Source organism: Pseudophryne corroboree, chromosome 4 (assembly GCF_028390025.1).
Source record: "Pseudophryne corroboree isolate aPseCor3 chromosome 4, aPseCor3.hap2, whole genome shotgun sequence".
In the NCBI taxonomy this organism is placed as follows: Eukaryota; Metazoa; Chordata; class Amphibia; order Anura; family Myobatrachidae; genus Pseudophryne; species Pseudophryne corroboree.
Window position 1 is genome coordinate 228,232,943 of NC_086447.1, and position 16,257 is coordinate 228,249,199.

The following is a 16,257-nucleotide window of genomic DNA, read 5'->3' on the forward strand; positions in this document are numbered from 1 at the left end:
CACATATATAACAGTATCATTGGTAATTTTACAATATAGTAAACCACACAAGCAAAACACGTTTCTTATCTATTCCATATGATATAGCTTTGCATATATATATTTAGTAAAACATATAAAGAGACAGGGGGATGTGAATAGCTGTATGCTCACTTTTTTGGTAATGGCCACTAATCATTATGCACAATACACTTTACAGTGGGAAGGAACATACGTGTGTAACATTATTATGACCACCTCCTACATTTGTCATCGGCAGCGTGTAGCCCATGAAGTACGTCACGTGTCGTGCGCTGGCTTGGTGTGTATATAAAACATGTGATAGGCCATCTGCACACATATCACTCGTTGCTGTCATATGTAAAATGGGCGATTTATCCGAGCTGCAAAAAGAGATGATTATCGGCTTACAGTCCAAGGGTGGCAGTATTTCTGAAACAGCGCAGTTGTGAACTGTTCGCGTGCTGCTGTGGTGAAGGTGTATCGTGACTGGACAAATGGCACCATTACGAATAACGGATGTTGAAACTGTGGAGCACCACGTGCTATTGATGTGAGAGGTGAACGTCGACTACAAAGGTACGTGAGGGCCAACCGACACACTACAGTGGAGCAGCTCACTGTTGAGATGTACTTGTGCCACTCTACCAGTATTTTATTGAGTCACTCCCAGCCCTTCTCGCTGCTGTCTGTGCTGCACATGACGGTTACTCTGGCTCTTCTCTGGTGGTCATAATAATGTGACTCAACCATGCATATGCCCTGTGGTTGAACTTATCTAAGTACTCAACATAGGTCTTGGAACAGTGGTGGTGGGGGGGGGGGGGGGGGGGGGGAGGGGCAAAGGAGCAGCTCGTTCTCCCAAAATATTTGAGAGGTGCCAGTCAGGGCACAAGGCTTTCCACAGGCAGAGTCAGGATGGAGATAATCCCCTTTCTGGCTGCTCCACCTCTTTCCTTCCCACAGCCATTCTCTGCCTGCCTCCAAGGGCTCTCCTTCATCCTGCACCCAGTTCCTGTCCCCACAGATTGTGGCTATTTACTGTGTGGCTGGCCTCTCCTCTGGGACCAGCCCTGGACCTTCTCACTGACCGCTTCATATGCTCTTTCCCTCTTCCCCCTCAGCTCCCCCTTTATCCTTCCCACCCCCTCATAGCACCACCCCCAGATAGATGGAGATATCTATCTGTCTGTCTGTCTATCTATGTGTCTATAGATCTCTGTCAGGTAGGTAGTGTGGCGGATAAGTCAAGCTGCAAGGGGGCAACATTCAGCAATGTAGGGGTGCCAAAATGTAAAAAATTATATCTTGCCCCCCCCAGCCTAAAGATGTTGTTGTGCCCCTGGTACTCAATATATAATTTGATCAAATCACAAGTTAATTCACAGGTTATAACCGATGTGTCCATACTGTATCTCATTTATAGGTAACTTCATATACAGTGGTGTAATAATGATATATCTGTCCTCCTTCATCTACAGTTTGTATATTGCAGTGTTGAAATGAATCATTTAAATGTGTGATGACTCGTCCCCAGTATGAAAGCTACTATAAATCTACTGGTTATTACATGGTTACTATAAATCTGCCGGTTATTCAGTGTGGGTAATATAAATCTGCTGGTTATTCCATGGTTACTATAAATCTGGGTATTCCATGGTTACTATAAATCTGCTGGTTATTACATGGTTACTATAAATCAGATGGTTATTCCATGGTTACTATAAATCAGATGGTTATTCCATGGTTACTATAAATCTGCTGGTTATTCCATGGTTACTATAAATCTGCTGGTCATTCAATGGTTACTATAAATCTGCCGGTTATTCAGTGTGGTTACTATAAATCTGCTGGTTATTCCATGGTTACTATAAATCTGCTGGTTATTCAATGGTTACTATTAATCTGCTAGTTATTCAGTGTGGTTACTATAAATCTGCTGGTTATTCAGTAGTTACTATACAGTAAATCTGCCGGTTATTCAGTGTGGTTACTATAAATCTGCTGGTTATTCCATGGTTACTATAAATCTGCTGGTTATTCAGTGTGGTTATTATAAATTTGCTGGTTATTCTGTGGTTACTATACATCTGCTCATTATTCCATGGTTTCTATAAATCTGCTGGTTATTCCATGGTTTCTATAAATCTGCTGATTATTCAGGGGTTACTATAAATCTGCTGGTTATTCAGTATGGTTACTATAAATTTGCTGGTTATTCCATGGTTTCTATAAATCTGCTGGTTATTCAGTGTGGTCACTATAAATCTGCTGGTTATTCCATGGTTTCTATAAATCTGCTGATTATTCAGGGGTTACTATAAATCTGCTGGTTATTCAGTATAGTTACTATAAATTTGCTGGTTATTCCATGGTTTCTATAAATCTGCTGGTTATTCAGTGTGGTCACTATAAATCTGCTGGTTATTCTGTGATTACTATAAATCTGCTGGTTATTCTGTGATTACTATAAATCTGCTGGTTATTCAGTATAGTTACTATAAATTTGCTGGTTATTCCATGGTTTCTATAAATCTGCTGGTTATTCAGTGTGGTCACTATAAATCTGCTGGTTATTCCATGGTTTCTATAAATCTGCTGATTATTCAGGGGTTACTATAAATCTGCTGGTTATTCAGTATAGTTACTATAAATTTGCTGGTTATTCCATGGTTTCTATAAATCTGCTGGTTATTCAGTGTGGTCACTATAAATCTGCTGGTTATTCTGTGATTACTATAAATCTGCTGGTTATTCTGTGATTACTATAAATCTGCTGGTTATTCAGTATGGTTACTATAAATCTGCTGGTTATTCCATGCATGGTTACTATAGATCTGCTGATTATTCAGTGGTTACTATAAATCTGCTGGTTATTCTTGATTACTATAAATCTGCTGGTTATTCTGTGATTACTATAAATCTGCTGGTTATTCTGTGATTACTATAAATCTGCTGGTTATTCAGTATGGTTACTATAAATTTGCTGGTTATTCCATGCATGGTTACTATAGATCTGCTGATTATTCAGTGGTTACTATAAATCTGCTGGTTATTCTGTGATTACTATAAATCTGCTGGTTTTTCTGTGATTACTATAAATCTGCTGGTTATTCCATGGTTACTATAGATCTGCTGATTATTCAGTGATTACTATAAATCTGCTGGTTATTCAGTGATTACTATAAATCTGCTGGTTATTCTGTGATTACTATAGATCTGCTGATTATTCTGTGATTACTATAGAGCTGCTGATTATTCTGTGATTACTATAGATCTGCTGATTATTCAGTGATTACTATAAATCTGCTGGTTATTCAGTGATTACTATAGATCTGCTGGTTATTCAGTGTGGTTACTATAAATCTGCTTGTTATTCTGTGATTACTATAAATCTCCTGGTTATTCAGTGAATAGATGGCACAAAAGAATCTCAAATTACCAAAGTTGTGGCCTAATTCAGACCTGATCACTGTTGTGCGAAATTGAAAAGCGCCCATTTATCGAATGACTGCACAAGTGTATGCACAGCAATGCGCAGGTGCAAGCCCAAACAGTGACAGAATGGTGCAAAAATTTTGAATGCTAGGCGTACGCAAGGTGATTGACAGGAAGCGGACATTTGTGGGTGTCAGGAAAAACGCATGCATTTCCAAATGTTTCCTGGGAGGGTGTGTGACATCAGCTCCAGCCCCAAACATCCTGATTCTATTGCACTGTAGGAGTAAAGTCTGCGCTATGCACAGACTGGAAAAATAATTTGATGGTGAGTTGCGAACGGATTTGAAGCTGTCCGCTGTCTGGTGAGGTTTTCGCACGGTGTACGCATGCATTCGCACACTTGCACGGGGCAGGTTTTCATTCTCTATGGGCGGCGACTATCTCATCGCAGCCCTCTGCAAATTTGCAGAGAAGTCATCAGGTCTGAATTAGACTCATGACCATAACGATACAATACTTACTATTTATACTGAGGTTAGATAAAAATGTAATTAGTTTATGAATATCTCCCTGTATTAACATCTAACTGGTGAAATCACCTACAACAGCAGTCTGTGGACTCCACTAGGATTGCTGTGAATGTAATAATCCATTACTATTCATTTTATATTGATTAGTCATTTTAGTTACTGTACTGTATGGGGTTTATTTACTAATATTTGTTTTTGTGCTGACTTTTAGGGAGTTTGATCTCGAATTTTAACGGACGTATTTTACTGCAACTTTTTGAGTCCATCTACGGTAATTTACTAAGCTGCCGAGTTTTCTATTTTCGTTTTTTCTGATGTCGATGTGATTCATACTGTCGGGCAGTGTTTTACGGGAGTGATTAGTAAAACACTGCCGGACATAACACAATGAATCCCAGCCGAATCAGTGAGATCCATGCAGGGCTTCATTGTGTATATTCTATGAAGTAATGAAAGGGTTAAAAATGAAAAAAAAAAATTGCATGTGGTTCCCCCCTCCTATGCGTAACCAGCCTCGGGCTCTTTGAGCCGGTCCTGGTTGTAAAAATACAGGGAAAAAATTGTGTAGGGTTCCCCCATATTTAAACAACCAGCACCGGGCTCTGCGTCTGGTCCTGGTTCAAAAAATACGGGGGACAAAAGACGTAGGGGTCCCCCGTATTTTTTAAACCAGCACCAGGCTCCACTAGCCAGAGAGATAATGCTACAGCCGAGGGACACTTTTATACTGGTCCCTGCAGCCGTGGCATTACCCCCCTAAATAGTCACCCCTGGCTGGGGTACCCTGGAGGAGTGGGGACCCCTTAAATCAAGGGGTCCCCACTCCAGCCACCAAAGGGCCAGGGGTGAAGCCCGAGGCTGTCCCCCCCATCCATTGGCGGTCGATGGGAGGCTGATAGCCTTTGTGTAAAATGAAAGAATATTGTTTTTGTAGAAGAACTACAAGTCCCAGCAAGCCTCCCTGCAAGCTGGTACTTGGAGAACCACAAGTACCAGCATGTGGGAAAATAACAGGCCCGCTTGTACCTGTAGTTCTGCTACAAAAAAATACCCCCCAAAAAACACAACACACACACCGTGACAGTACAATTCATACATGCACACTTACACACACACACATACTTACCTATGTTGACACGGAGCACATCGGTCCCCTTGTCCAGTAGAATCCACAGGGTACCTGTAAATAAAATTATACTTACAAACAATCCGACGTCGTTCCCATCATTGGTTACAATGGAGCACCGCTACGCTACATTGTAACCAGCGACCTCCTACTGATTGACAGCGCAGGAATGACATGGCTCTCCCTGATTGGCTGGCGGGACCTTCACTGACAGAAGTCACAGGGGGACCCGCCAGTCGGGGAAAGCGGTTCCATGTGTAAACATGGAACTCCTTTCAGTGCGTGGACCGGGTTCTTCGTTTTTTTATTTTCAACAAGTACGTAGATTACAAAGTGAAAGAAGAGGACAGAACGACGCCGGATTGTTTGTAAGTATAATTTTTATTTACCGGTACCCCATGGATTCTACTGGACCAGGGGACCGATGTGCTCCGTGTCAACATAGGTAAGTATGTGTGTGTAAGTGTGCATGTATGTCAATTAAAGTTGTACTGTCACGGTGTGTGTTGTGTTTTTTTGGGGTATTTTTTTTGTAGTAGAACTACAGGTACCAGCGGGCCCGTTATTTTCCCACATGCTGGTACTTGTGGTTCTCCAAGTACCAGCTTGCGGGGGGGGGGGGGGGGGGGCTTGCTGGGACTTGTAGTTCTTCTACAAAAACCAATATTCTTTCATTTTACACAAAGGCTATCAGCCTCTCATCCACCGCCCACGGATGGGGGGGGGGGGGGAGGGGGGGGCAGCCTCGGGCTTCACCCCTGGCCCTTGGGTGGCTGGAGGGGGAACTCATTGAATTAAGGGGTCCCCACTCCTCCATGGTACCCCGGCCAGGGGTGACTAGTTGGGGGGGTAATGCCACGGCCGCAGGGACCAGTATAAAAGTGTCCCCCGGCTGTGGCATTATCTCTCTGGCTAGTGGAGCCCGGTGCTGGTTTAAAAAATATGGGGGACCCCTACGTCTTTTGTCCCCCAGATTTTTTGAACCAGGACTGGACGCAGAGCCCGGTGCTGGTTGTTTAAATATGGGGGAACCCTACACAATTTTTTCTCAGTATTTTTACAACCAGGACCAGCTCAAAGAGCCCGAAGCTGGTTATACATAGGAGGGGGGGACCCCATGCAATTTTTTTATTTATTTTTTCACCTAAACAGATCCATTCCCAAAGATAAGCATGCGCGGATCTCACTGATCCGTGCATGATTATCCAAACACGCCAGGAAAAAGCAGGTCTATTTTTTTTGCTGCTTTTTTTTTCAAATTGAAAAAAAATAAAAATACAACCGCAATTGAACATTCAGGGACAAACCCAAATACGAATGAATAGTAAATTCCCGTGTTGTATGACGAAACAGCCGTGTTTGACCGATGGTCTATTAATTTATATTTCTGTCCTCTGCCATGAAAACCATTACAAATAGCCCAAACACTGCTGAGATTTTAACTTAGTAAATTCCCGTGTTGACACTTCGAAAAAAAAAACAAATTCGAACAAAATCGGGACTTTTGTAAATAAACCCCTATGTCTCATAACAAATTTGCTACTTATACCATTGATTATATTGTGCAGCAGTAGAAATAAAAGGCTGTATCCTATTTTGAAGTAAGGGGTATAGAAGACACTCCAAGAAAATATGCATTACAGATACATTAATTCTTGGAAAACAAACCCAATATGCTATATACTGTATAATAACCAATATTAAATAAGTTGGATAAAATACATACAACAATAAAGTAAGTTGTGCTTAAACATTGGCACTCATTCCGAGTTGTTCGCTCGCTAGCTGCTTTTAGCAGCATTGCACACGCTAAGCCGCCGCCCTCTGGGAGTGTATCTTAGCTTAGCAGAATTGCGAACGAAAGATTAGCAGAATTGCGAATAGAAATTTCTTAGCAGTTTCTGAGTAGCTCGAGACTTACTCCTACACTGCGATCAGTTCAGTCAGTTTCGTTCCTGGTTTGACGTCACAAACACACACAGCGCTCGCCCAGACACTCCCCCGTTTCTTCAGACACTCCCGCGTTTTTCCCTGAAACGCCAGCGTTTTTCCGCACACTCCCATAAAACGGCAAGTATCCGCCCAGAAACACCCACTTCCTGTCAATCACACTCCGATCACCAGAACGATGAAAAATCTTTGTTAGGCCGTGAGTAAAATTCCAAACTTTTGTGCTAATTTACTTGGCGCAGGCGCACTGCGAACATTGCGCATGCGCAGTTTGCGACTAATCTCTCGGTAGTGAAAAAAAATAACGAGCGAACAACTTGGAATGACCCCCATTTTGTGAGAGAAAAGTTAATATCTACAGAACTTGGACTAAAATTAAGTGATTATGCTCCAATTTTACATATTTTTGACTATGATAAAATGTACAACCTCTGTACACTTAATATGCCTCAAATCTCCTTTTCCCAATCTGGGAGATGCACATTAATTAAGAATAATACTAAACAAAAACTTTACAAAAATTGACACATTACATGCATACCTTCATTCTTTTGGCCAAATGTTTAATGAAATCCACTTCATTTTCATTTTTAGGTGTAACTTGGAAGACTTTCTCACTGGAAAGAAAGACAAAACTGCATTCAAATTGAATCAAAGTATTGGTAATACAGTTAGAGTGAAAATAACAAACCAGTCACATAATGAAAAGCATTGAAGATAGATACAAAGGAGAAACTATAGTATAGGCACTGAGCAGAAGTTATAGTATAGATACAAAAGAAAAGTTATAGTATAGATACAAAGTAGACATTATTGGCCCGACTAATCGCTCCGTAGCGGAAAAAAATAACGAGTGAACAACTCGGAATGACCCCTATAGTCTAGAAACAAAACAGATGTTATAGCATAGATACAAAACAGATGTTATAGTATAGATACAATACAAAAGTTGCTGTATAGATACAAAGTAGTCATTATAGTCTAGATCCAAAACAGAAGTTGTGATATAGATACGAAGCAGAGTTATAGCATAGATACAAAACAGAAGTTGTGGTATAGATACAAAGCAGAGTTATAGCATGATACAAAACAGAAGTTGTGGTATAGATACAGAGCAGAGTTATAGCATAGATACAAAACAGAAGTTGTGGTATAGATACGAAGCAGAGTTACAGTATAGCACAGATACAAAACAGAAGTTGGTTCATAGATACGAAGCAGAGTTATAGCATAGATGCAAAACAGAAGTTATAGCATAGATACAAAACAGAAGTTGGTTCATAGATACGAAGCAGAGTTATAGCATAGATGCAAAACAGAAGTTATAGCATAGATACAAAACAGAAGTTGGTTCATAGATACGAAGCAGAGTTATAGCATAGATGCAAAACAGAAGTTATAGCATAGATACAAAACAGAAGTTGTGGTATAGATACAAAGCAGAGTTATAGCATGATACAAAACAGAAGTTGTGGTATAGATACAGAGCAGAGTTATAGCATAGATACAAAACAGAAGTTGTGGTATAGATACGAAGCAGAGTTACAGTATAGCACAGATACAAAACAGAAGTTGGTACATAGATACGAAGCAGAGTTATAGCATAGATGCAAAACAGAAGTTATAGCATAGATACAAAACAGAAGTTGTGGCATAGATATGAAGCAGAGTTATAGCATAGATGCAAAACAGAAGTTATAGCATAGATACAAAACAGAAGTTGTGGTATAGATACGAAGCAGAGTTATATCATAGATAGAAAACAGAAGTTGTAATATAGATACAAAACAGAAGTTAGAGTATTTTCAGTACTTATCAAACCGGCGACTTGTTGGGACACAAAAAGTGACCACAGTACAAGACAGAAGCAGTAATAGTTTCATGTTCGTGTTGTGCTTTAACCTACTTCCTTTTTCCTTTTTTATATTTAACTCTTATCATTAATCACGTGATGATCATCCAACTGTCTTCTGTTATTGATCATCCAACTGTTTTCTGTTATTCTTATGAAGTGTTTCTAGATAATACTGTTCTCCAGTATTCCGGGTATTAGGGCTACAGATGTAGCCACCTTTATCTTGAGTGGCTGAGGCGTTTGTCCCGATCGAGCATATGCAGCGTAGGGAGGCGCGCCTAGTCACAGAGAGGCGTACCTAATCGCACGGAGGCAGACATGGCGTTTGGCGTTACCTTTACGTGTAATACCTGCGATCAGCCGCCAGATGTCGCTTTTTACAATCACCACTGCGCATGCGTGTGGTCTCCCGTAAAATACAATACTGAAATACATAATAAGGACTACTTTACTAAGGCGTCTCATTACGCTGCATACAGTAAATACTCATTACGCTGCATTATTTAATACAGTACTGTATATACTGTACAGTACGACACAGATGCAAATAGTACAGCATACAGTATATGATCCATCTACAATACTTTATGAATACTGTATGTGAGCGTCCAAGTCCCGCAGACAAAACATACTGTAAAACCAGTAGTGTACACTGTCGCAAATGGATGTGTGTTAGAAATTCACTATTGCCTCTCAAGATTAGGAATTTTGTACAGTATGTTATCGTCCTAATCCCGTAGCCATTACAGCATAATCAAAACCAATGGATTTATACATTTGTCTGTGGCGAAGTGGTGAAGTGTTTCGCTTCCTATACTCAGAGTCCCGGGTTCGATTCCTTAAGTACGAATGCATGTTAGTTTTTTTCAGACACTTTATTTTTTTTTTTATTCACATAAACCAGGGCAAAGCTGCATGAGCGGTTCTATGCGATCGAGTCCGGTGTACCATAATGTGCAGGTTCTATGCAGGTTAAGGTTCTATGCTCCGTACAGTACACATACAATTCTGTAGCTGGGCAGACTGAATAGAAATGGCTACCACCTATGACTCCTTGCCCCACAGAGGCCCTAGGCTACGGAGCAAGTAATACTATAGTCCAGATTGTACAGACTATGGGGCAATGCTGAAGGAGCGTCACAATCCCCTAGCTAAAATACACAGTATGCACATTATGGTACACCGGACTCGATCGCATAGCACACTGGCAAAATGGCCGCCGCCCCTGAACCCTTGTGCAGGTTATGGGGCAATGCTGAAGGAGCGTCACAATCCCCAAAATACACAGGGGCGATGAGGATAAGCTACTGTAGGATTGCATACAGTATTACGGTACACCGGACTCAATCGCATAGCACACTGTCAAAATGACCACTACCCCTGAACCCCCACCTCCTGAACCCCCACCTCGTGGCAGGCAGCAGTCGGGTATGGAATGAGAAATGGCATAAGCTGTGCAGGCTACGGGGCGATGCTGAAGGAGCGTCACAATCCCCTAGCCAAAATACTGTACACAGAGATAAGCGAGGTCTATGCACATTACAGTACGTTACACCGGGCTCGATCGCATAGCAAACTGACAAAACACAAGGTTTACATAAAGCAGGCCAAAGCTGCAGGAGAGTTTCTACTGTAAAGGTTCTATGCACCGTATGGTACTGTACACATACAATTCTATAGCAGGGCAGACTCAATTGAAATGGCTACCGCCTGTGACTCCTAGCTCCTAGGAGGCACTCAGCTATGGAGCAAATAACAGCACAGATTTTGCAGGCTACGGGGCAATGCTGAAGGAGCGTCACAATCCCCTAGCTACAATACACAGGGGCGATAGAGATAATCGAGTGGCTGGAGGGGGGTCCCCTTGATTTAAGGGGCCCCCACTCCTCCAGGGTACCCCGGCCAGGTGTGACTAGTTGGGTATTTAATTCCATGGCCGCAGGGACCGGTATAAAAGTGTCCCGCGGCTGTGCATTATCTGTCCAGCTAGTGGAGCCCAGTGCTGGTTCAAAAATATGGGGAACCCCTACGCTTTTTTGTCCCCCTTATTTTTTGCACCAGGACCAGGCACAGAGCCCGGTGCTGGTTCTAAAAAGATGGGGGATCCCGTGTCCATTTTTTCCGTATTCCTGCCGGAATTCGACCGCAATTGCATATACTGTACCCCTTAATGTCACTGCTTACAGTATACAGTATTTAGACATGAGCTTGTGTACAGTATCTGTCATGAGGTGCTTTTTTCACTGACACTATAACTTTTTTCTATTGTAATATACTACGCCCCCTTAACCCCTGCACGCCTTTCTGGGGTTCAATATATGGAGTATTACCTGCATTCCTAGTTTTGTTAGTGTTTGAATATTGCACAATGATAGGGCGTCCGATGGTGAAGGGGGCGTAGTCCCTTGCAACAGGAAGGGGTTTGGGGAGTGGGGACCGCGGATGGGGGAGGGGGTATGAAGGCGCTGTGAGTGGGGTAGGAGCAGGGGTGTCGCAGGTGGGGGATGGCAGCTGCAGGGCTGTTGCGGATGGAGGAGGGGTTCCGAAGGCGCTGCAGATGGAGAAGGGGTGGGTGCGGGTGTGCAGTGGATGGGGGAGGTGTCCAGGGGGCGCGGTGGGTGGGGGAGGGGTGGATGCGGGGGTAACGTGGGTGGGGGAGTGGCGGGTGCGGTGCTGTTGCGAATGGTGTAGGCGATGCAGATTGGGAAGGGCCTGCTGCGTGGGTGGGGTAGGGGATCCAAAGGTGCAGCGGGCGGGGGAGAGCCAGATGCGGGGTGTGGCGGATGGAGGAGGGGCTGCTGCAGATGGGGGAGGGGTTTGGAAGACACTGCGGGTGGGGTAGGGGGTCCGAAGGCGCAGTGGGTGGGGGTGCCACGGTTGGTGGAGGGGCAGGTGCGGGGGTTTGCGGGGGATGGGGAGGGGTCCAGGGGCGCTGCAGGTGGTGGAGGGGCAGATATCAGTGCACATAGTCTCTGTGGTAGTTAGTGAGGGTTGGTGATGGTGTGAGAGGGGTGAAGGCCAGTACACAGACAGGCAGTTAGAGAGCAGAATGAGGGTGACAGGGCATAGTGACGGGGAGTACTTAGCAGATATAGGGGTGGGCTACAGGTGTGATGTCACAGTGTGTGTACCTTTGCACTCATGTGTGAGGTATGTGAGGTATATGCGAGGTATATGTGAGGTATGTGTGAGGTAAGGATGTGCGGGTCGTGGTGGCCACTAACCTCCAGGCTGCTGCTGTGAGATGGTGACTGCAGAGGGAGGGAGCTCAGACCCAGCAGCAATGGGTCGTGGTCAGCATTCCTTCCTGGCCCCGTTCCGCCGCACACTGTCCGCCCCGTCTGACGGGCGTCATTCCTCCATCCTGCATGGCAGCGTCAGCTGCTGTGATCGCGGAGCATAGGTAAGCGTCCGGAGTCCTGTGGGCGGGCAGGCATGGTGTTTCCCTGGAGAGGTGCGGCGCGCGTCCTTAGGCTGCAGACGGAGGGAGCTCCGGGCCAGCAGCAATGTTGATTAGTGCGTGTCCCGTCCTGGCGCTGTCCCGCTGCACATGCTCCGCACCGCTTGCCGCTGAGCATGGCAGCCCTTGTCTGTATGCTGCAGATGCTGATCTAGCGGTGCCTGAGCTAGCGCCCTCTCCCTGGGATGTGGGTGTCAGGCGGCAGGTATGGTGTGTAGGTGGGAGAGGAGCTGCGGGCGGCGACTCGCTGCCTGCAAGTACCCTCCATATCAGCGCTGTTCCCCTCCCTGTGTGGGGTCCTGAGGACTGAGTTTGAGAACCTGTGGTCTAATGTAAATAAAGATGAATGTGGTGGGGTGTAATGTGAATAAGGGGCATTACTGTTAGGAGTAATGTGGTACTATGATATGATGTAATGAGAATAAGAGACACCACTGCATGATATAATGTGAATAAAGTTGCAGTACTGTGTTGTGTCATTTCATCTTCGGGTATTATTGTGTTACCATGCCCCTTCCCAGCAAGAACATACTGTACACTGTTTTGGGCTGGCACTAAATGTGCACATTGTTCTTATTTAGATTATAGGGGGTAGGAGCGCCAAAATGGGTGATGGTGCTGGGAAAGGGGTGCAGGGTTAGAGGCGGAACTACGTAGCATCTGTGCAAGAGGGCATCAGCCAAAATCTAGCCTAGGGCATCATGTTGGTCAGGTTTGGCTCTGATAATACTGTATACTGTACTCTTACTGTACTTTGCATTCAATACAGATACTGTTTGCACACAGGTTTTACATGAATCATTGGCAATGCTGCAGGAGTGTCTCATTAGGCAATCTAAAATATACCACGACTATGGGTGGGGATACAGTAGGGAAGTTCTGTCACCATAAGCTGTCTGCTGTGTATAGCATATTTCCATCTGAGATGCATTTGTGTGTTTGTAATAAGAAAAAAACATTTTACTGTACATTTAGTGGATACAGTATTTCTCCCCCATAATGACGTATCATACTGTACAGGTACCCTCATGTACTGTACCGTACCATACTGTAAAATTTAATATTTATTGGAAAAGCATCAATATTAATGTAAAAAAAAGTATTTATTACAACATCCGATTCCATGTACTGCACTGATCAAAATGTACAGTACTCTTATTTAGGACTAATAAAACTGAAAATAACTATTCATACACATCAATAACATTACTACTGTATAATATTCTACATTAGTTTATGCAATAATCAGACAAAGGCAATTTTATAATTTCTCTGACGTCCTAAGTGGATGCTGGGGACTCCGTCAGGACCATGGGGAATAGCGGCTCCGCAGGAGACAGGGCACAAAAGTAAAAGCTTTAGGATCAGGTGGTGTGCACTGGCTCCTCCCCCTATGACCCTCCTCCAAGCCTCAGTTAGGTTTTTGTGCCCGGCCAAGAAGGGTGCAATCTAGGTGGCTCTCCTAAAGAGCTGCTTAGAGTAAAAGTTTTATTAGGTTTTTTATTTTCAGTGAGTCCTGCTGGCAACAGGCTCACTGCAACGAGGGACTTAGGGGAGAAGAAGTGAACTCACCTGCGTGCAGGATGGATTGGCTTCTTAGGCTACTGGACACTAGCTCCAGAGGGACGATCACAGGTACAGCCTGGATGGGTCACCGGAGCCGCGCCGCCGACCCCCTTGCAGATGCTGAAGAGAGAAGAGGTCCAGAAATCGGCGGCTGAAGACTTCTCAGTCTTCATGAGGTAGCGCACAGCACTGCAGCTGTGCGCCATTGCTCTCAGCACACTTCACACCAACGGTCACTGAGGGTGCAGGGCGCTGGGGGGGGCGCCCTGGGCAGCAATGAAAGTACCTATACTGGCTAAAAATACATCACATATAGCCTCTGGGGCTATATGGATGTATTTAACCCCTGCCAGGTTGTCAGAAAAACGGGAGAAGAAGCCCGCCGAAAAGGGGGCGGGGCCTATTCTCCTCAGCACACAGCGCCATTTTCCCTCACAGAACTGCTGGTGGGAAGGCTCCCAGGCTCTCCCCTGCACTGCACTACAGAAACAGGGTTAAAACAGAGAGGGGGGGCACTTATTTGGCGATATGATTATATATTAAGATGCTATAAGGGAAAACACTTATATAAAGGTTGTCCCTGTATAATTATAGCGTTTTGGTGTGTGCTGGCAAACTCTCCCTCTGTCTCCCCAAAGGGCTAGTGGGGTCCTGTCCTCTATCAGAGCATTCCTGTGTGTGTGCTGTGTGTCGGTACGTGTGTGTCGACATGTATGAGGACGATGTTGGTGAGGAGGCGGAGCAATTGCCTGTAATGGTGATGTCACTCTCTAGGGAGTCGACACCGGAATGGATGGCTTATTTAGGGAATTACGTGATAATGTCAACACGCTGCAAGGTCGGTTGACGACATGAGACGGCCGGCAAACAAATTATTTCCTGTCCAGGCGTCTCAAACACCGTCAGGGGCTTTAAAACGCCCATTTACCTCAGTCGGTCGACACAGACACAGACACGGACACTGACTCCAGTGTCGACGGTGAAGAAACAAACGTATTTTCCTTTAGGGCCACACGTTACATGTTAAGGGCAATGAAGGAGGTGTTACATATTTCTGATACTACAAGTACCACAAAAAAGGGTATTATGTGGGGTGTGAAAAAACTACCTGTAGTTTTTCCTGAATCAGATAAATTAAATGAAGTGTGTGATGATGCGTGGGTTTCCCCCGATAGAAAATTATTGGCGGTATACCTTTTCCCGCCAGAAGTAAGGGCGCGTTGGGAAACACCCCTTAGGGTGGATAAGGCGCTCACACGCTTATCACAAGTGGCGTTACCGTCTCCAGATACGGCCGCCCTCAAGGAGCCAGCTGATAGGAGGCTGGAAAATATCCTAAAAAGTATATACACACATACTGGTGTTATACTGCGACCAGCGATCGCCTCAGCCTGGATGTGCAGCGCTGGGGTGGCTTGGTCGGATTCCCTGACTGAAAATATTGATACCCTTGACAGGGACAGTATTTTATTGACTATAGAGCATTTAAAGGATGCATTTCTATATATGCGAGATGCACAGAGGGATATTTGCACTCTGGCATCAAGAGTAAGTGCGATGTCCATATCTGCCAGAAGATGTTTATGGACACGACAGTGGTCAGGTGATGCAGATTCCAAACGGCACATGGAAGTATTGCCGTATAAAGGGGAGGAGTTATTTGGGGTCGGTCCATCGGACCTGGTGGCCACGGCAACAGCTGGAAAATCCACCTTTTTTACCCCAAGTCACATCTCAGCAGAAAAAGACACCGTCTTTTCAGCCTCAGTCCTTTCGTCCCCATAAGGGCAAGCGGGCAAAAGGCCAGTCATATCTGCCCAGGGATAGAGGAAAGGGAAGAAGACTGCAGCATGCAGCCCATTCCCAGGAACAGAAGCCCTCCACCGCTTCTACCAAGTCCTCAGCATGACGCTGGGGCCGTACAAGCGGACTCAGGTGCGGTGGGGGGTCGTCTCAAGAGTTTCAGCACGCAGTGGGCTCACTCGCAAGTGGACCCCTGGAACCTACAAGTAGTATCCCAGGGGTACAGATTGGAAATTCGAGACGTCTCCCCCTCGCAGGTTCCTGAAGTCTGCTTTACCAACGTCTCCCTCCGACAGGGAGGCAGTATTGGAAACAATTCACAAGCTGTATTCCCAGCAGGTGATAATCAAAGTACCCCTCCTACAACAAGGAAAGGGGTATTATTCCACACTATATTGTGGTACTGAAGCCAGACGGCTCGGTGAGACCTATTCTAAATCTGAAATATTTGAACACTTACATACAAAGGTTCAAATCAAGATGGAGTCACTCAGAGCAGTGATAGCGAACCAGGAAGAAGGGGACT

At 44.7% G+C, this 16,257-nt stretch overlaps 1 protein-coding gene across 1 annotated transcript in view; it reads right to left on the minus strand.

The window, feature by feature from the left end:
* The window catches only part of LOC134911296 (mast cell carboxypeptidase A-like), a 37,605-nt gene extending 28,674 nt beyond the window's left edge, over positions 1–8,931 (minus strand). Inside the window, exons 1-2 of the mRNA XM_063919571.1 lie at positions 8,860–8,931; positions 7,589–7,664 (exon numbers count right to left, since the gene is read on the minus strand). Coding sequence (XP_063775641.1) covers positions 7,589–7,664; positions 8,860–8,930 — 147 coding nt within the window. The 5' untranslated portion in view covers position 8,931. The remainder of the gene's footprint in view (positions 1–7,588; positions 7,665–8,859) is intronic.
* Positions 8,932–16,257: the final 7,326 nt, after the last annotated feature.